The sequence below is a fragment of the Pelmatolapia mariae genome, linkage group LG9 (assembly GCF_036321145.2).
Source record: "Pelmatolapia mariae isolate MD_Pm_ZW linkage group LG9, Pm_UMD_F_2, whole genome shotgun sequence".
Lineage (NCBI taxonomy): Eukaryota > Metazoa > Chordata > Actinopteri > Cichliformes > Cichlidae > Pelmatolapia > Pelmatolapia mariae.
The window spans coordinates 17,999,080-18,019,224 of NC_086235.1; the positions used below are offsets into that span (position 1 = coordinate 17,999,080).

General features: G+C 40.8%; 2 protein-coding genes across 12 annotated transcripts in view; both read left to right on the plus strand.

Annotated features, from left to right (window-relative positions):
- The window catches only part of si:ch211-285f17.1 (sickle tail protein), a 117,002-nt gene extending 101,067 nt beyond the window's left edge, over window positions 1-15,935 (plus strand). For 4 of the 11 annotated variants that reach the window (XM_063483530.1, XM_063483524.1, XM_063483527.1 and 1 more), the window contains 14 exons: window positions 75-124; window positions 2,461-2,600; window positions 2,765-2,940; window positions 5,724-5,854; window positions 6,080-6,227; window positions 6,850-7,333; window positions 7,547-7,742; window positions 7,833-8,122; window positions 8,424-8,567; window positions 8,891-9,013; window positions 10,707-10,787; window positions 10,896-11,000; window positions 13,069-13,200; window positions 14,300-15,934. In XM_063483530.1, coding sequence (XP_063339600.1) covers window positions 75-124; window positions 2,461-2,600; window positions 2,765-2,940; window positions 5,724-5,854; window positions 6,080-6,227; window positions 6,850-7,333; window positions 7,547-7,742; window positions 7,833-8,122; window positions 8,424-8,567; window positions 8,891-9,013; window positions 10,707-10,787; window positions 10,896-11,000; window positions 13,069-13,200; window positions 14,300-14,824 — 2,725 coding nt within the window. In that variant the 3' untranslated portion in view covers window positions 14,825-15,934. Of the gene's footprint in view, window positions 1-74; window positions 125-2,460; window positions 2,601-2,764; window positions 2,941-5,723; window positions 5,855-6,079; window positions 6,228-6,849; window positions 7,334-7,546; window positions 7,743-7,832; window positions 8,123-8,423; window positions 8,568-8,890; window positions 9,014-10,706; window positions 10,788-10,895; window positions 11,001-13,068; window positions 13,201-14,299 lie in introns of all 11 variants that reach the window. The other 7 variants (XM_063483535.1, XM_063483534.1, XM_063483528.1 and 4 more) reach the window with 6 other exon arrangements.
- A 160-nt stretch (window positions 15,936-16,095) lies between these two features.
- On the plus strand, window positions 16,096-19,425 carry si:dkey-96n2.3 (uracil nucleotide/cysteinyl leukotriene receptor). Its single transcript, XM_063483536.1, has 2 exons — window positions 16,096-16,156; window positions 16,840-19,425. Exon 2 carries the CDS (start codon window positions 16,862-16,864, stop codon window positions 17,774-17,776), a length of 915 nt encoding a protein of 304 aa, XP_063339606.1. The 5' UTR covers window positions 16,096-16,156; window positions 16,840-16,861; the 3' UTR covers window positions 17,777-19,425.
- Window positions 19,426-20,145: the final 720 nt, after the last annotated feature.

A 20,145-nucleotide genomic window follows, 5' to 3' on the forward strand; every position in this document is an offset into this window, starting at 1 on the left:
ATCTAAAGTGCTGCAAAGTGCTGTTTATTTCTGTTACACAAACTCTTGCCCGATAAATTTCTCTCTGACTACAGCGAGAGACCCCCGAAGACATCATCTCCAGCCCACAGTGCTCATAGTTCAGGTTAGTATCTCTTCTATTATGTGGGATTTCTGGTTTTTTTTTTCTTTTTAGTTGATATAAATGCCATAATATCATGTGCAGACAAGCCCACACATCAGTGTCAGTCAGCAGTCTGCAATGAACAGCACTGGAGGGAGGAAAAACAAAGTCAGGCTTCTTTGCTTGTCATCAGTTCATATTTCCTTGCACTCCTTTACCCAGTTCATCCAGTTTAATAGGAGTTAAGAGACGAGAGCCAGCGCAGCTAACACAAGCCCCTCAAAGCACTACTTAAAACAAGATGCTATTACTTCTCAAGCCTGCCAAGATGATTCAGCGATTCAATCTCTGCGCCGTAGCATTCTGCGGCCAGATCCTAGCTTGATAAAAAGATCTGCAACCTCACCAGTGGCGAAGCACAAACACAACACTATTTATGTGTCTTGAAAGCTAAGCTCGTGTCTCAAGAAACATTTCATGGAGTATGTAGTTTTCAGAGGGATTTACTTGTCATGCTGTGTTTGAGCAAATCTTCAAAACATCAGAAAAGTTACAGGGTCTTCTTTGATCTCGCCAGACAGCTTCTAACATGAAAAAACATGAGGATATTCGTTTAATCCCTCACATGCTTCTTGATTGTCACCACCCAGCGTGTCCTTCTTTTGATGGACAAAATATACATTGTAACCAGTAGTTCAGGTCTGTTCACGCTGTAAATAGATTTGGGGGATTACAAAGACAAAAGTGTGTTCTTTCACTGCGCCATGGTATATGTCAAAAGCATTTAGGGAGCACTTGTAAGTTTCTCTTAACTAAAATAGATGGACACTACTTTCTTTGTATTTTTTTGAGTTTAAAGGATTGGCTGCTCTTAATTACACAAGAAAATTTGTACTTGCCTCTTGTGGTATCTATTCTTGCAGATGGTTTTGACATTTGCCTCAAATATACAGTGACAGACACTCATTTCATAATTCTGATAAAAATACAGCACAAATGTGTCCTTTCAGAAAGAATTTCCAAGTTACTGTGGATAATACACAGACCTTGAAACTGCTCTCTACCAGAAAATTGGCCGTACTTCAACTATACTACTACTACTACTACAACTTTATATAGTGAACTAAGATTCCAGGTTAATTGACACACATTTTTGAAAAGACATGTTACTGTAAAACTGAATGCATGCAGTGTTAATTTAGCTACACAGGACACAAAGTCAAGCTCAGCTGACCTCACTGTCATCCCCCATCAGCTGACACCTCTGCTGATATCCTTATGACTAGTTTCAGGTTTATTTAAAAAGGACAGTGCACAATAATTAAGATGAGCACTTAGATCCTGGAACTGCAGTCCCGGATGGCATTCATATATGTTAAAAGAAAAAAAATGGAAGCACATCTGTGTATAGATAAGAGCTAGAAGATGAGGTAATTTCAGCTGTTTATTTCCTAAGGGGTCACCACAGCAAATGAATATGCCCTCCCATTTATCCAGGCTTGTTATCGGTACTAGCTTGTGAAACCCTGAGGCTGGATTTGTGTTTCCTCCCAGGCTCAATCTTTTAAGTCTTTTGTAAGGTAAATGTGTTAACAACTAAACAACAAGGCCCCTAGATAAGAACCAGGAGAACATAAATACTAAAACAAACACCATAACTATATAACCTAGTAAACAAAACTTAAAGACCAAGTAACCTGATCAAGTGGGGTGCAGTATTAAAATTGCTTTAGCCCACCTACAGTTGGTGCTCATTGCAAGCTGCTTTGCAACCCACTCAAGCTCCTCCTTTACATGCTGTGTTTGACAAAATCAGTGTCATCTGTTGTGACTGAACGTATAGTTCTATAGGGTCATCACATTTCAATCTCATGGTGCAGTTTGAAATATTGCTCTTACTTTCTATTTAGGGACTTCCACCATGGATGTAAGTTACTTTGGTTTCCATGGTTTCAGCCTGTTCTTCATCTTTAGCAGTGACTGAAATAATTAGTTGACAGCCATTTCCACCTGCAGCTAATAAGAGTGTTAACATATCTATAGTACATATGAAGTAGAAATGATGCCACAAAAATTAGAAGAAATCTTTGCTGAACATTTGGGACATTAGTTCAGAAAAAGTGTGTTTACAGGCATTTACAATCTGCCTGCTAATAAGTAGTGTGAGTGCTTGAAAAAGGAAAAAAAATTCTACACTTTAAAACCTCCCTAGTAATGTTTACTAGAATTTTTACAGTTCATAAGAGTTATTATGAGCTTTGATTTCAAAGGTTTTAGTATGTACATATGGGTCGTAATTTTCAGAAAACAAACTTAAGCTGTGCTGTGTGGGTTTTTTTCTTCTTCTCTTGGTCCAGGTGGTTCTCCGGTCTTGTCTCCCAAGAACAGTGCAAGCCCATCAGACAAGGGCTCAGTTCCACTCAAAGTAAACCTCCTGCAGTTCAGGAAGAATGTTTCTGACCTCAGGATGCAACTGCATCAGATGAGGCAGCTGCAGGCAAGACTTTGTCTCCATTTTAATTAAATTAAACTGTTGCGTTTGTCCACATTTCCAGCTGTGTATATGCATGTGATTAAGTGTGATAACCAAAAAGCCATATATCTCGGTTTACTAGTCCAGGTCCTCTAATAACTTTCACTTTGCTATGTACATCACTTCAGCTCCAGAATCAGGAGGCATTACGGGTGCAGCTGAAGCGGGCAGAGCAGGAAATCAGTATTAAACTTGCAGAGGCAATGCGGCGTATGGAGGACCCTGTTCAGCGACAGAGAGCTGTGGTAGAAGAGGACAGGCACAAGTACTTGGGTCTGGAGGAGCGTGTCCTCACACAACTCAGGTAAGACTGCTCAGAACTCACTCATTACCCAACACAACAGATGCCGTTTTGTTTTCATTGTGTCTAAAATGGATAGACACGTTTGTTTGCATTCAACAAAGTTTTTCAAACGTCTGACAGTTGATTTAGTGCACATATCTGCAACTACATTTGCTGTGCCTTCGTTTATAGGAAGCCCCCAAAAGGCTTCACTGTTATCAGCTCACCTGAGCCATTCAATCCTAAACGCTTTGACAAGCCAACACCCTCTAAATTACAGCCCACAGGTTTATGCCTGCCTCTCAGAGACAGAGGTCTAAAACAATGGACTCAACTGTGGAGTAATTACTCACCGCCCTGCTCTTATTTGAATTCATTCGCCTCGTCTTGCCAACAGGGAGCAGTAATTGAATCCTTTTTATTTGGATGTTTACAGGCAAGGTCAAACAGTGTTGTCTTGCTAGACAGCGGCGAACATATGCTCCAATAAACACAATCATAGCAGTTCTTGGATTCTGGGAAATGAACAGGAGGGAGTCGGGGCACTGAAGCTGTGTTAAGCCCTTTGTTACACTTGGTATGCAGCCATTTGTGAGTCAGCAAAACACGGCTCCTGGCCCCTTAAATAAGGCATGGCAATCAGAGCTGCTTGGCTTTAGAACCATTTGGAGTGCGTGGTGTGAAAACTGCTGCCCTCTTGAGAGAATTCAATCTATCAGACCATATTTTGTAACCTTTTTTTAAAACTCACACCTTAAATTATGGAAACTCATACCATAAAAACACAGGAAAACCTTAATGGAGTCACACAAAAAGAAAAAAAACGTATTAAATCTGACAGTGGTCATTTTCAGTGGATGAAAGCTTTCACGGAGCAAAAATATAGAGTTGTTTTTTAATCTGAACAACTGCAGTATTTGAAGCTATTTTCGCCTTAAGTGGAATTCTTGGTGTCCCATACTGCCCGTTTCAGTTCACGAGAAAGAATTATGAAAGAAAGTAAGAAAAGTGCCAAATTCCTCATGCAAATGCAACGCAAGTGGTCTTTAAAGGCTGCCTCCTATACTCTGGCAAACAGAGGGATACATTATTGAACAAATAGTATTTTTTTTTCTGTTGGAGGCTTCATGAAAAAGGAAAAATCCATCATTCTCACTACCAAAAAGCCTTTGCATAGAAGGGCATTTAACACACTGTCTCCTTGTTGCCTTTCCTAATCCCTTCAGGGGACTCCTATAAAAGAGTGTTTCTCAAGGGTACCTGGCCACAATGAAATGTGATTTTAGTTCCCTCTCATGCAATCCAACACTGCAGACAATGTTATCATACAGCACATTTCCCTTTGGAACAGCCAGCTTTCTCTAGCACCGGGATGGCTCTTAGGCAGGGTGATATGATTTCTATGTGAGGAAGTGCTTTCTCACAAATAAGCCTCATTCAGTGTGTAAATATTTGGGGGTTTGGGATAAGACCAGATCCAGTCTAGACTAAGCAATCTAGTGTAGACAGGAAAGAGGACTGCACAGTTAAGATATTTATTTGCAGCTTAAAGTATGAATTTTACATATCATATACACTATTGCCTTTCATGCATCAATCCCAGAGACTTTTCCTACCTTTCCCCAGTTTTGGCCTTTAAGAAACATGATTGTATCCTGCCCCCTGGTGTTTATACAGTGCAAATAATCATAATAAGAGCCTATTTATGCAGGGTTTTTTGGCTTGTTTGTTTTGTTTTGTTTTTCAAGTGTACACTCATTAGATGCAAATTTTGGGCTGCAATGGCATGATAGCATCACACAGTTTCTGCACATTTGTCGGGTACGCATCCATGTTGAGAATCTCCCATTTCACCACATCTCACAGGTGCTCTAATGCATTGAGGTCTAGAGACTGAGTACAGAAAACTCATTGTCATGTAAGAACCCAGCTGGAGATGATTTGAGCTTTGTGACATGGTGTGTTATCCTTCTGGAAGCAGTCATCACATGATGGGTACACTGTGGTCATAAAGGGATAGACATGGTCAGTAACAATAGTCAGGTAGCCTGTGGCGTTTAAGCGTTGCTCAATTTGTAGTAAGGTGCTTATACTAAAGTGTGTCACAAAAACTATCTTCTATGCCATTAAACCACCTGAACCACTGATACAAAGCAGTGTTGTTTATGCCCAGTTCTAACCCTGATATCTGAATGTCTAACCAGAAACTGAGACTTATCAGACCAGGGATTGTTTTGTTTTTTTGGGGGGTTTTTTGTTTTAGTCTTCTACTCTCTTAATTTTGGTGAGGCTGTGCCAATTGTAGCATAATTTTGCTGTTCTTAGCTGACAGGAGGTTTCCAGAGATACTGTTGTGTATATCTTGGTCGTAGTGAGCGGTTATTTGAGTTATTGTTGCCTTCCTATCAGTTCAAAGCAGGTTGGCCATTCTCATCAAAAAGGCATTTTCGCCCAGAGAACCTCCACTTACTGGATATTTTCTCATTTTCAGACTATTTTCTGTAACCTGTAGAGATGGCTGTGTGGGGAAATCTTAGTAGATCAACAGTTTCTGAAATATTCAACCCAGCCCGTTTGGTACTAACAACCACGCCACATTCAGATTCATTTATATCACCTTTCTTCCCCTGGTGCTCAATTTGAACTGCAGTAGGTCATCTTGACCATGTCTACATGCTGCAACGCGATTGGCTATTTGCAGATGCGAACAGGTGTACCTATCAAAGTGGCCAGTGAGTGAATTTGCCAGGCAGTTTTTTTTAAAAGTCACTCAACTCTAGATTACTTTCTGTTTTTTCCTGCAGCGAGCTGGAACAGTATGTAGGTTCTCTGCAGAATGACTCAGCCACAACACACAGAGCAGTGACCCTAAAAGATGTGGAAGAGGGAGCGGTAACCCTGAGGAAGGTGGGAGAATCTCTGGCAGGGCTTAAAGGTATGGTGACTGCCTTCACATCACATTAATGTTCCTTACTCCGGTATACTTACATTATCATCCAGCTTTGCGCAGTAAAAATCCATGCCAAATACAAGCAATTTTTCACAAAAAATCACATTGTAATTAACATTTCTCAATTAAAGAGAAAAGGATTGTGAGCAGAAATATTCTAAAATAGGAATATTTTACTTTTTTTTTTCCTCTCTGTTTAAATTTCATCAGGAGAGTTCCCAGCCCTTCAAGCCAGAATGCGGGCTGTGCTCAGGGTGGAAGTAGAAGCTGTCAAGTTTTTGAAAGAAGAGCCCCACAAATTGGACAGTATGCTGAAAAGGGTGAAGAGCTTGACCGACACACTCAGCAGCCTGAGAAGGTAGGGGGAAAATGGAGAATGAAAAGATAAAGCAGGGAAAAATGAGAAGATGTGTTGGAGTATGGGAGCTGAGTGCGAGAGGGGGAATTGAAGATGAAAACAAAAAGCACTTTGCGGGGCTCCTCGCTGGGGTCTATGATGTAGGAGATTGTACCGTTTGATTATAGTGGCAAGCCAGCCTTCATCCCATCAAAGAGGTCATTCTGTGCGGACAGAAGGGTTTGGCGTCCAGCTCGATTTACTTCCATCACCTTCACTCAACCGATAAGTGAATTAATTTGGTGGGCAATGCAGCACCTCATTTCCATTTTAATACAGATGCCAAACTGGCTCTTGACTTTTCTCTTGCTCTCCCTCTGTTTTTTTTTTTAACCAAAAATATGCCCTGTTGCCAAACCCACCTGTTGCATTATAGATTTTGTGGTGGTTTATCCCTCATGTCAATAAATATGTAGTATTATTTGCCTACTTTACAGCAAGGTTTGATGTAGTATAGTCCTAATAACAGTTTTAAAAGACCATAACTTGCGAATACAAATTTCTGAGCATTGTTGCACAAACATTTCTTTCGCCAGTGTTTCTGTATGATGTGTATTTCTTATTGTTTCCCTTTCCTCTGCAGGTGTGCTACTGAGTCTTCTCAGAAAGGGCCTGAGCTTTCCAGCAATGCCACAGTGGACAACAGCCCCGCAGTAGCAGTAGACACCCCTGCAGATGTTTCTCCAGCACCAGGCCAACCTGACTCAACCTCAGCCCCACTAGAGCCTCAGAGCTCCACCATCAAATCCGAGGTGATGCCTTCATCCCCAGTGGTCATCCATCATGTCCAGAGCTCCCCAGTCCACATTCAACAGTCCCAGCAATCTGCGGCTTTGACATCTCAACCTAGTCCCCCAGCCACACCTAGCCCCACTCATATCTCCAGTCCCAACCTTAGCAAGAGTCAAGACCGTGAGCCTCCCAAAGCGGTTGACACAGATCCACCGAGTCCCACCCGCTACAAAAAGACTCATGGGAACAGTAATGGAACAGCCAGCCAGGATCTTGTGATAGAAGAGCTTCAGAGCAGTAAGGAAAAGAACAAAAGCAGAGCTGTTTCCATAAAGGTATGTTTACCCACCTTGTAGTTTCCATTTACTTGTATATGCTGACATTAGCCGTGCTAATACTCAGTTTATTTTATGAGTGTCCTGAAAATCTCTAATGTATTTAATGTATTGTTTTTGTTTAGAAATAATAGTCCCTCATTTAGTTTGCACTTCTGACAACCGTAAACTTTCTCTGAGTCTTTGGTATGTTTTTTTGTCTGCACTGTCCAGGCGGCAGAGAAAGAGTGGGAAGAGAGGAGGCAGAATATTGGTCATTATGATGGAAAAGAGTTTGAGAAGATCCTACAAGAGGCTCAGGCAAACATGATGAAGGGAATTCCAAGTCTAGAGGTGGAAGAGAACACAGCACTGCCTGCTGCTGGTATTGTAGAAGAAGACATTCATAACCCTGTTGAGCTACCATCAGGTAGAAATCACACACAAATGTAACTTAAACAACTTTTTTTTTGCTTTATCTACATACCTTAATGTTGTTTCCTATTGCCCTATATGACAGAAGAGCCCCAGTCAGGCCCTCAATCAGACAAACCAGCAAAGAAGGGGTCTGAGAAACTCCCTAAGCCTCTGGTGGAGAAATCTGCCAAGCCAGCACTGGAGAAACTCTCCAAAACTGCCGTCAAGCCAGCAGCCACTGAAAGTTTGACAAAACAGGGGTCTGAAAAGCCGAACAAGTCCCCACCACCGCCTCCGCCAAGGAAAACCTACCCCAGCTCCAGCTCAGGCATGACCACTACACGCTCTGGTGAGGTCGTCTACACCAACAGAAAGGAGTCTGTCTCGACTCAGGTTGGTGCTTTAAAAGGTTGGAGAGAGTAAAGAAAACCATTCTTGTGTCTGTGCGCTAAGCGTAGAGCCAAGTGGGATTTAGTTAAGCCACTGCATTAAAACTGGAAGAAAAGGGGAAAGAGCTATTTAGGCTTTCTCCAAAGTGTAAAGGTTGCCATTTTCAGGAGAGATACTGTTTAACTTTGCCTTTAACTCTGTCTTTACGCTCATCCAACATGAATGCAGTATTCATTTTCATTTCCACGAACTTTGCTGCTTATTAAAAATAAAAGAATAATTTCCCTCACATTATTTCTCACAGGAGGGCGAGGAGGACGCCCCACCTCCCTCTCCCCAACCCAAGCCCACCAAGGTTGCACTGGAGACCAAGCCGAAGCCAGCCACTCCTCCCCTGGTTACGAGAGAAGAGGAAGATGAAGGGGACAAGATCATGGCAGAGCTCCAGGTTAGATCCATATACAACAAGCACACTCACACGCTCCTTTCAAACATGTGCAAATACAATCAATTTAACCGACATATGGAAATTAGGATGCTGGATTTGATTGATTTCTGCGTTGTGGGAGTGGGTTGCTTATCATTTCTTCCTGTGGTGGGTGACTTCCTTGGAAGTGGCAAAGGATGGGTGCTGACAGCTGCCAAAGAAATAACTTTCATTGAACTTTGCTGCACTTTTTTCAAATTGTGGAGTTTTACAGCTGTGCAGTTGTGAAGATACTCCTCAAAACCCTTGTCCCGTTGTTCCCCTCACCTTTCTCCACTCTTCAGGTTTTCCAGAAGTGCACAGTTAAGGATGTAGGGGTGAAAAATTTGGTAGAGCCCACCGCTCGAATTGAACCACAAATCAGAGAGCTAAGACCGGGGGCTTTATTACCCCTCAAAGAGAAAAAGGTAAAATATATGTCCCGGTGCAGCTGCCCAGCTAACTGCCTGCCTTTGCCAACTGTATGAAACAATCAATGGCTGTGTCTTAACACTCCTCTGCTCTTGCTTTTGCTCGAGAGAAACCTGTAGCAGCTGCCTCCACAAAGCTTCCTTTCCTTGCTGCCTGAGTTTTCCTCCCTCTTTTGATCCTGCTGGATATCAGAGCTTTAATTTTTTTTTCAGGATTAAGTCTGCATAAAATTGAGCTTCTGAAAAGATGCTGTGTCTTCTGTATGCCTGGTCTAGACTATGATGTGTTTCAGAACTCTCACTTGTCTTTTCATCCAAATCAATAAAAACCTCAGCACTGTACCTTACAGGCTATTAAATCGTCTCGTGTCTTTCTTTAATGACATTTGACAATTGCTTGATATGCTCTAGATTTTTGACAATTGAAAGAACAACAGTAAAATGCACTGTAGACACTATCTATTTTTGCAGACTTGGTTCACTAGAGGTCAGCCTGACCACTTTGCATGCTCCTTCTCCTCTCCTATACTTTTCTGAGGAATGACTTTTCCGTTTCTCTTTGCACAACTTCACCTCAGTTCGCTTTTCCCAGCTTTACACCTCCCTAACCAATCATTTGATACATTTTGAGTATTACTTTTTTAGTCGAAATGATAAAGCGAATAGGACTAGGTGTGTGAAGTGCATCAACTTTTACTAGTTTTGAAAAGATGAACTGGAAGTATCCGCTCTCTGAGAGAAACAAATAAGAGGTATGCTATTTGGTTAAGCTTATAATCACAGTAAATAGTACATTAAAGTTTACTGTTTTGCTGAAATTTAAAAATTTAAATTATTTCACTCGAAAAAAGAGAAACAAGTTAGGAACATAAGCTGTATTTAAAGATGTACATAGGCACTGCGATGTCCCCCATTAGATTATGGGGTCCTTTTAAGCCGCCATTTGAGCACTTTGTATTGTTTTTTATTTGTTGTTTGTTTGTTTGCTTGCTTGTTTTTTGTTTTGTTTTTGAAACCACAATAAGTGATGGGTGATTTTTAATCGATTTTTAACCCAAAACAAAAAAAAATAGCAACTTGTCAATTAAAGGTTAACCATACCCTAAAACATATAACAATTTACAAAATAAACTGCATGCACCATTAAAGAAGACTCAAAAGTTCCAAATGAGACTAAGCTCATCATTAATGTGTTTAATGAGGTCATAAATTAACTAAGAAATAAGATAAATATGTCACAGACTTTAAATGAACAGTCACAATTTAGCAGTCTCCCCCTGTTGGTCATTAGAAAGAATGCAGGTTTAAGGCACTTCCACATTTTCCACTTTTTAGAGTCTACAGCTGGCTTTTAAATATAGTATAAGGATGTAAAACTCGATATGTGAAATAAAAAACAGAAAAAATATTCAATTCAGTTTTATATTTATATTATGTTATTTATATATTTATACATCCATCAACATGAATTATATTCTAATTTGGCTTTTCAAAACTCTGCACCATGTGCGTTTTTATGTAGGATTTAATACTGTAACAGTATAAAAAAGCAGTTGTTAAAGGTAATTGACCAATCTTGTAGTTTTGACGCTGCAGATGGTTCTGCAACCAAATGTGATTTCACAGTTAATCCAGCACAGCCTGGCACGCCAGTTACACTGTAATATTATTCCCCCACACACTGTCCTAGCAGAGCTCAGAGCCCAGTCGAGAGGATAAAGATCCAGACACAGATGAAAATGGGAATACAACTGTTCGACAGAGCCAAGGGGTATGTATGACTTTTAACTACACATACTATAATCACATATATTTAACTTATACTCTAGCGTTAGAAAGCTATGAAACATTGACACATTTTTAAATTTCACACTCGCAGGTCATATATTATGTGACGGGCCAGATTCCCAAAGATCATCCACCCCCATCGCGACTGGAAGACACCAACGACCATCACAGAGAGCCCCCACAGTCTCCGACACAGGTGTCAAATGTCAATGTTAATGACATTTCTCCAAGCCAGCAGCAGCAACAACAGCAGCAGCCACCACTGTCTCCAACACCCAAATCACCCCCACCTATATCACCTAAACCTGTGGGACTTAATGCATTTAAACTGCCAAAGAAGCATGTTAAACGCTCTGAATCCTTGAAGACCAGTGCAGAAATGCAGAAGGGAAAAATCCTTAAAGTTCATACTGAAAAGAAAAGTAAGATCATCCAGGAGCCTGTTTCGTCTAGTAAGAATATAGTAACTGACCCAGTGACGACCACAAAAACAGGTGCTGTTAAAGCAGCACCTAAACGGTATGGTGCTCCATCCAAAAAGACTTCTGACGAGGACAGCAGTCCACCTAAAAACACTATTGATGATCTTGATGGGGGTGCTAGTCTCAGTCCTGACTTGCCTGGAGAAGAGGCACCTCCACCCCCAGACAACATTGCATTTATGATCACCAACACCAAGGTTCAGCCACTGTCTTGTGGAGAGTACCAAGAACTGGTCAATGCCAAAAAAGGAAGTGTGCAGACTGTTACTGTAGGCAATGCAGCAAATCGAGGAAACACCACAGTTGATCCTTCAGTGACGCAGGATAACGGCTTCAACAAGAAGCCTGTCATCATCATCTTTGATGAGCCGATGGATATCCGTTCAGCTTACAAGCGCCTTTCTACCATCTTTGAATGCGAGGAGGAACTGGAGAGGATGCTTGCAGAAGAGCGCATTGAGGAAGAGAGTGAGGAATCCGACACAGAGAGAAGTAGTGGGCTGCCAGTCATCGCAGAAGGGGCTGAGATGGTTGGTGGCAAAAAAATCAGCAGCTCACAGGGAGCTACAGATCATGCCAGCCTATCATCTTCATCCTCTTCTTCGATATCTGAACTAACAGACAACGGGGTAAACTTAGATTCAAATGGAGACTCCAAGGATGGGAAGAAGAAATTCAAGTTCAAGTTCCCTAAGAAACAGCTGGCAGCACTGACTCAGGCCATTCGCACAGGCACCAAGTCAGGCAAGAAGACGCTACAGGTGGTTGTGTATGAAGATGAAGAAGAATCCGATGGTACAATCAGGCAGCACAAAGAAGCGAAGAGATATGAGATTACGCGCTCAAAATCCTTTGCAGATACTCCCAGGGGAACAGACACTGCCTCGCTGAAAAAGCAGAACTCCGAAGCTCTTGGCAGGACGGATGAGATTCGGAAGAACACCTACAAAACGCTAGACAGCCTGGAGCAGACCATCAAGCAGCTAGAGACCACGATTAGTGAGATGGGACCACGCTCCCCTGATGAGTCGGTTAACACTGAGGAAGCAAATACAGGGAATGGGAAAAGCTCAGTCGGAGTAGGGCTGAAGAGGTCGTCCTCTCTGCCTACCTCCAAAGGGTCTGGCCCTAAGGTACCTAGCAAAAATTCACTGCAGAAGAAGCCTAAACCTCAGCTCCTTCCACGCCCTGTAATCAACCCTTCTACCACCACCAACACCAACACTGTCCCCAGTGTCCCCAGCACCGTACAACAGGTCTCTCTTTAGCTCTTGTTGTTCCCGGAGGCTTTGGGTTTCTTCTCTTTCAGTTTTCTAACTTACCTCCACTCCTACCTTAACCACTGAAATTACAAAATCATTAATCCCCTCCCCCCACAGGTGCTTGGAAATGGAAATGACTCCCCTCTTCAGTACAAAATCATGGTGACATGATTGGGTGTGGCATTTTGTTTGGTTCCTGGCTACCATCTTTCTTCTTCAGTTTATTGCTAAAACTCAAGAGGTTTTCAGCAAGTGGCACACTCATCATCAGAGACACTGTCATGATGATCAAGCTCTAATTATCCTTGTTCTTGACTGCATGCCTTGTGTATAATGGCTTTATGGTCCCACTGGGTGCATGATCTTTCACTGGCGTTGATTGTTGACGTATTGAATGAACGGGGTTTTTTTTTTTTTTTAAACCTGTTAGTGCCTCGACTTTTCATACTTCCTATTTGGTGTGTTTTTTTCTATCTTTTTTTTATTTTCTGTTTTGTTTTTCATTTGGATCCCCCTGCAGAATACCAGTGTCGCTTCCCCTACTAGTCGGATGCCCGTCCCTTTGTCTGCGAAGTCCAGGCAGTCACCGGGTACAACTGACAAAGCAGGAAAACAGCAAAAACTGCAGGACGCTCAGAGGCAGTTCCGACAGGTAGTTTTACTGTAGGGTCTTAACAGAGACTACAGGGAACAAATATAGGGAATCGAAAGCATGTGGCATATGAGGGAGGGTGGGGGTGGGAAGACTTCCAAAGCTGTGAGGTTTCAAGTGTTGTGAAAAAAATAAAGTCACGATAGTGGCGACTGTGGATCTGTTCACGTTTCTCTCGAGTCTGCTCTGACACGAAGGCATGTTTGACTCTTGACTGTTATCCCCATAACATCACTGTACTGTATGCTTCTGCATGTCCACACTGCTCATGGTTTTCACTGTGTTGGTGGCTAAAAAAAAAAAAAGGAAAAAAGGCGGAGACAAACGGAATCCTATCCTGTCATCATCTGAGTTGTCATCACATCTCCAATTCCCATCACAGCTGAGTTCCTAAACAGTGTTGCCAAGCCCTAAGATGCTTATGGCTATGTTTGATACAAACTTACCTGACTTTTTAAAAACATTTTTTGGCTATGCTCCTCCCTTCTCACAATGCACCTCTGCTCAAACCCAACATCACTGCACAGCTTACTTAACCCCAAGGTGATACATTCTCTTACCGTCAAGACTTCGGCATAACCCACCCACCTTGCATCGTCACTTTCACTGGAACACTGGCCCACATTTTCCCCTATCTGCTATCACTCTTCAAACACCTAACCCTATTACCTAATTCTCTCCGGACCTCTTACGCGTATCTATTCTCTGAAATGTCTCCAATAGCTCCTCCCAAGGCCTAACAATCCCTCTAACAAACAGCCACTCTGTAGAGAGACCCATCCTGTCTGCCATTGCACTGTCTAACCTTTGCCTGGTTCTGTTTCTTGGTAACATGTCTGTCAGTTCAGTTTCTCACCTTTTGTGCAACCCAGTAAAAAAAAAAAGACAGCTTTTGTATCTGTGTATTTTTATTTTTATTTTTTTTTTTTGGTGTCTTTTAGTTCTGTCTTAGTTATATTAATGCTCGTGTAGTCATAGTGTCTGTCCATGTAAATAACTTGTAGTTTTGTTTAACATTGTCTTGCCTTTTTTAAATGTATTATTTTACCAGTTTTCTTTTTTTGACAACAAGTATCTGTTTTGGCATCTCTGTTTACAGGCTAACGGAAGTGCTAAAAGAGTGGGAGGGGATCATAAAACGACTTCCCCTACTATACCCATCTCTAAAATCCCTGCTTTTTATCCTAGCTCTACTAAAGGCAGCTCCCAGTCCGCACAGAATTCAGATGCTACTAACCCCATTAACCCTTCTTCCTCTTCCTCCTTTGTGACAAAGTCCTCCATTCTGTCCTCTCACCCACCTCGTTCCAGCTCCCTACCTTCCACCCATATCCCCTCCCTGTCTAATGGATCCCTCAAACTTCCCACACCCTCACAGCACACAGGTAAAGCTCTCTCGTTTTCCTCGCAGAATGGTCGAGTCCACTCCTCCTCCTCTTCATTCTCCTCCTCCTCCTCCTCCTCATCCTCTTCCCCCTCCCCTCTGTCGCCCACACCTTTGGGCCCAGGTGGAAAGAGCATCCGCACCATACACACCCCCAGCTTCACCAGCTACAGGTCCCACAACGGCAGCAGCGGCAAATCCTCCATCCCAACAGCCACAGCAGCTAAGGACACTACTTAGCCCCATTATCACCCCTCTGGCTTTTACAGCATAGCAGGTAGACCTGATCATATTTTATATTGGTTTTGGATTGTTGTTCATTTTCTTTTTATTAAAGGTTTTTTTTTTTTGTAAAAGTATTAAGTGATGCACTCAAATCATGTTTTTTCTTTGACACTGGCATTCACACACTGCTACTTTTATCTTTATTTTCACATTTTGGATCATGCTTACTTGGATATCGATTCTCTCTTGAAGGCGTTCCAGATAACAGAATATTTTGTAATGTAACTATAAACGATTTAGTGTTGCCACTTTGTAGCTGAAGTGGAAGGCTTTCATGGTGTTCAAAAATGTATTTTCTTGCTGTAGCTATGAGTAGGGAATAGAAAGTTGATGTACAATCACAAAATATCATGTAAAAAAAAATTGTGTTATATTTTTTTGAAACAAGAGATTGAATAACCGTAGTATATTTAATCTTCTATATTTCCTATGTTGCCGGACATTCGACGCTGCCCTTGTAAATGCCTTTTTCTGAATGTATACACGATGTATACAGACATTTTAAACTCATTAGTAACTTTAGTTTTTTAAGAGTATTTTCTCATGTTTCCACCCATTTGAACTGCCGGTTTATTTTACAGATTTACAACAGGTATACTAAATAATAAAAGTTTTCATTTTATTGTGCCTATTTGCCAAAGTTGTTGTATAATGACTCACTTCAAGCCTAACCCAGTCATGACCTTTTAGGGGAATTTACATGCAATCTGTGTGGATGGCTGAAGTGTTGACCTCGGTGTTTGCACTGCTGGTCTCGGTTTGTTAAGTTAACATGTATTGTTGTTTAAATGTACTTAAGTCAAAGTGATAAACCTGTTCTACCACATGTACATAAAAGCTTCTACTAAGAAAAAAAGTAGTTTTGTTAACATACCAAAGTTTATTTGTATGCATGCCTTTCGATTACTTTAGGAGAGTGGTGTAAAAGACGACGTTTGCACAGATAGATTTTGTAAATATTTGATTTTCTCTCTTTTTTTTTGTAAAGCTTTAAATCATGCTATAAAGAAACTATGTAATAAAGACAAAAGTGTGTTGGAGTAGCAAAAAATAAAGACTTGCATGCTTGTAGTGCATCAGGCTTCCGTGGCTTTTTCAAATTCTTTGTGGTTTCCTATTTAATTGTGTGGGTCTGCTTAACACATGGTATTTGTGTGCAAATACAAAAGTGGATATGCAAAACACATGACTTCTCACTTCTTCTTCGCCTGTATCCTGTTCACACATCATTGCTTTTCGACTGGTGGCAAAACACGGTCATACTACAGCTCTGCATTACTGTTACAGGTAAGGAGATGATTTATGATTATTGCCAGTTTGGAGTTACCCTACATTTGGATTAAACTATCAAACATTTAGGTAATTTACTAACAAATATGCTCTAATAATTTTGTGCTTAGAAATTTAGCCATGTTTGGTACACTTTATTGTTTATGTGAATATGCAAATTAATTTTTCTGCAACAGAGCAAAGTGTCTTTGGTAAATGAAGTTACAAAGTCGCTAACTGGGTTTTAAAGGCAGTATCATTATCAGTACACATTTAATTAGCTTGTTATAGTTTATGATCGGTTGACTTTATTCACGTTCTGGTTGATTTTGCCTTTTACGTATGTACACACAGACACATACACAGTGATATGTTAGTTCTACTATATAGCATTTTATATGCTATACTACCAAAAAAGTACCTCTTGAATGTAATTATTCTTTTGTTGATGTTAATGAAAATGTAATCCTGCTTGCTTGTTACACTGACGTTTTGCAAGAGTAGTTCCTCTTTCTAATGTGTAATATACACATGATTCTGCATATGATTTTATGACATTATGTCACATTTTTCTCTTTGCATTCTTAGTTTCATTATGACAATTTAAAAAGTCACTAAAACATCATGTGAGTGAACGAAGGCTATCATGTGGCTGCCAATCCTTATAACAGGCTGTTTGTGTCTAATTTGTGCTGGACCAGGCTGATCCTCTGCGCAACAACTATGAATGTTTCCGGGGAGGAGAGAGAGAGCTTCTATGGCACTTCTGGAGCTCTGTGGAATTATTCTCTTTCCATTTTTTACATCCTGATTTTCATCATCGCAGTGCCTGGGAACATCTTGGCCCTGTGGGCCTTCTTTCACCAGAAAACCACATCTCCATCAAGAGTCTTCCTGAAAAACCTCTCTGTAGCCGACATATCTTATGTCCTCGTCTTACCCATGCGCATAATTTACCACCTATCTGATAACCACTGGCCCTTTGGATACATCATCTGTCAGCTGTTAGGCTTCTTGTTCTATCTAAACATGTACTGCAGTCTCTACTTGATGAGTTTCATCAGCCTGGACAGGCTCCTGGCTGTGGTTATACCTTTAAAGTCACAATCATTCAGGAAGCCTTTGTATGCAAATGTAGCGGTTGGCATACTGTGGGTGATGGTTATTGTTTGCATGACTCCTACACTCTTCTCTGGAAGAAAACAAACCAACTCATCTGGCATTTGTAACAAACTGTACTTAGAAAAGACAAATCCAACAGCTTTAATTTCCACTATTGTGGCATTTGCAATTCCCCTCGTCACTATAGTGGTTTCATACATACTGATCCTGCTGAAACTAAGAACAGTGCAGCAAAAGGAAGAACGACCAGTGAAAGACAAAGCTATAAAAATGATTATACTTATTGTGATGAACTTCCTGTTCGCATTTGTGCCCTACCATGTGTGCAGGATAATCTACATTCAACAGCAGAGCCATGGAAATATTACTGAGGGGCTGAGAAAAGCCAATCAGATAACATCTGCACTCACCTGTATCAGTGGTATACTGGATCCTGTCATGTATTTCTTTTTGAACCGTCTATACAGGAAAACATTTCTTAAGCTGTTCTGTAAAAATAGGGAAGATGTCATATAAAAAATGCAAATGGAAAAAAAATGAAGGTAGTGCATACCATGTTAAAAACATCAGCGTGGTTCCTATAACACCTAACCGCAAATCAGATAAACTGCACTTCCCCTCATTATTAGGCATCGACTTTGAAATTGTCAGAATTAGCCAGTACTTGTTTAGGGAACTATAATAGGTCAAAGATAATTTGTCAGTTTGGGACCTGTTAGCTTTCTAGCACTGAAGACTGAGACATTTTTTTTTTTAAATTTATTTACATTTTTTGAAATTCTGTTTTTATTTTATTCTATTTTTAATTTTTATTCTCTGAATTACTCAGAAATCTTATCCCCAAAGGAGTGAAACATCTAAGCTTCTGCTTTACGATACTTTATTTGTCACACAAAAGGTAACTGTCACGGTCCTGGGTCGGTTCGACCCAGCATTTTGTGTTTCTTATGTTTTGGTTTCGTTTTGCATTAGTTCTTCTCTGGGGATGCTGTTTTGATATTAATTACGTTCTGTTTCGTTAGCTGTCTGATGATGATGATGATGATTATCATTGTTTGAGTTCTGTTATATATATTCTGCCTTAGTCTGTGTCTTTGCCTGTATATGATGTCACCCCGTCTGTTTATGAATCTGTTTAGTTCAGCGTCCTGTCTGGTTCCCCGTGTCTGAGTTTCCTGTTTTATTGTGAAGGTCGGTGTCTTATGTGAGTGTGCTCAGTTTACGTTTCCCCTGTCCCGTCAGCTCTGAGTCCTCCCAGCTGTGTTGCCCTCCTGTTTCTCATCCCCTGATTACCGGTGTGTGTATTTAAGCCCTGTGTGTTCTCCTGCCTGTTGCCGGTTCGTCTGTGTTACTCCGTGTCAGTCTGCGTTACTGTGTTCCTCGGTGTCCTGTTTCTCGTCTGCGTCTCTCTGCCTCTCACCCCGTTCGTATGTTCTCAGGTTTGTCATTTAGCTTTCCCAGTTTAGGTCTTTAGTTTTGTCTTCTCTCTTGCCTGTTTTGCCACCTCACCTCTGTGTAAATAAAACTTCACTAGCATTTCATCTCCTGCTTGCATCTTGGGTCCTCCTTCCTCCAACACCACACGGCTCGCCTCGGCAGCCGTGACAGTAACTGAAAGTCTGTGACATCATTTTCCAAATAAGAGTCCTAAACTTCAGCGGAAGTAAAAACACTTGTTGCCTCTTGCAGTCTATTTTGGTTCCAGAGTTCAAAGTTTGAATAAAGAATCCCGGTTTTCATGAAAAAAACAAAACAAAAAAAAACAACGACTTTAATAATTACATTTCATTGTTAAGAAATTGTGTGTGTATGTGTGGGTGGGGGGTGTTCTGGTAAGAATGCCAAGAGGTTAAATCCACATCAGATGCACAAGCGTTATTAGGCAGCTGCATTATTCAGCAGTAGAACTGTAGGCTAGTTTCCTTCCTGCAGTCTAAATGTGTTACCTAGTGGAGCCACGTGGTACATTATAAAATGAGACAGAGGGTTAAGGATATAAACAGTGTGGTGCTTTCAGTGCCTTAACACCTACAAAATGTTGCTAAAAAGAGATGATGCAACAACATGATAAGCATGCCATTGTTTTAGCTTTTGTGATGTTGCTGGGATCAACACAACAAGAAGAATGTGCACATTTTCAGAATGAGCACATTCTTCTATCAAACAGTAGCATATCTCCATTTCAGCATGCAATATTTTTCTGATACTTTACATATTACACATATACTGTGTTACTGGAATTCAGTCTTCTGGAAACTAAATACTTCTTTACATTCATAATAATTGAAGTCTGAGTAGGGGGAAAAAGTGTCGCTTCTTACAATAAATCATTATTTATGAAATATTATTTTTAGTTTGAGTTTAGGTTTAAATGTCAGATAATCTGACACTACCAGCTGTGTTTTTGCCAGATGTAATTTTCTATTAATATTTATATAAATCGAGCGATGTGATAAATGGGCGATGTGACAGGTTGGCAAGCTGGTGATCCAACGTGTATCCTCGCCTCTCGGCCTATAATAACTGCGATATGCTTCAGCTCCCCCATGACCCTTGGATACACAGAAGAGAAATTATGGATGGACGGGTTCTCAGTTGTTCATGTTTTCATTTTTTGTGGTTAAAAAAACTGATGCTATAACAAAGTGAACAAATATGACAAAATCCTTCATAAATTAATTTTACAACACTATTTCCAGGAAAAAAAAATCCCAAGTATAAAAGAGTTCGGACCCAGAAAGGGCCCAAAATCCCGTTCATATCTCTGTCCTCAAAAATCTAAATGGTGTGTTTGCAGTGGCCTCAGTAGTGTAAAATATGCAGCACAGCTGCACAGGCCTGCCAGATGAAAGGTCGAGGAGCTATTTTACAGTTTTGGTTTCTTT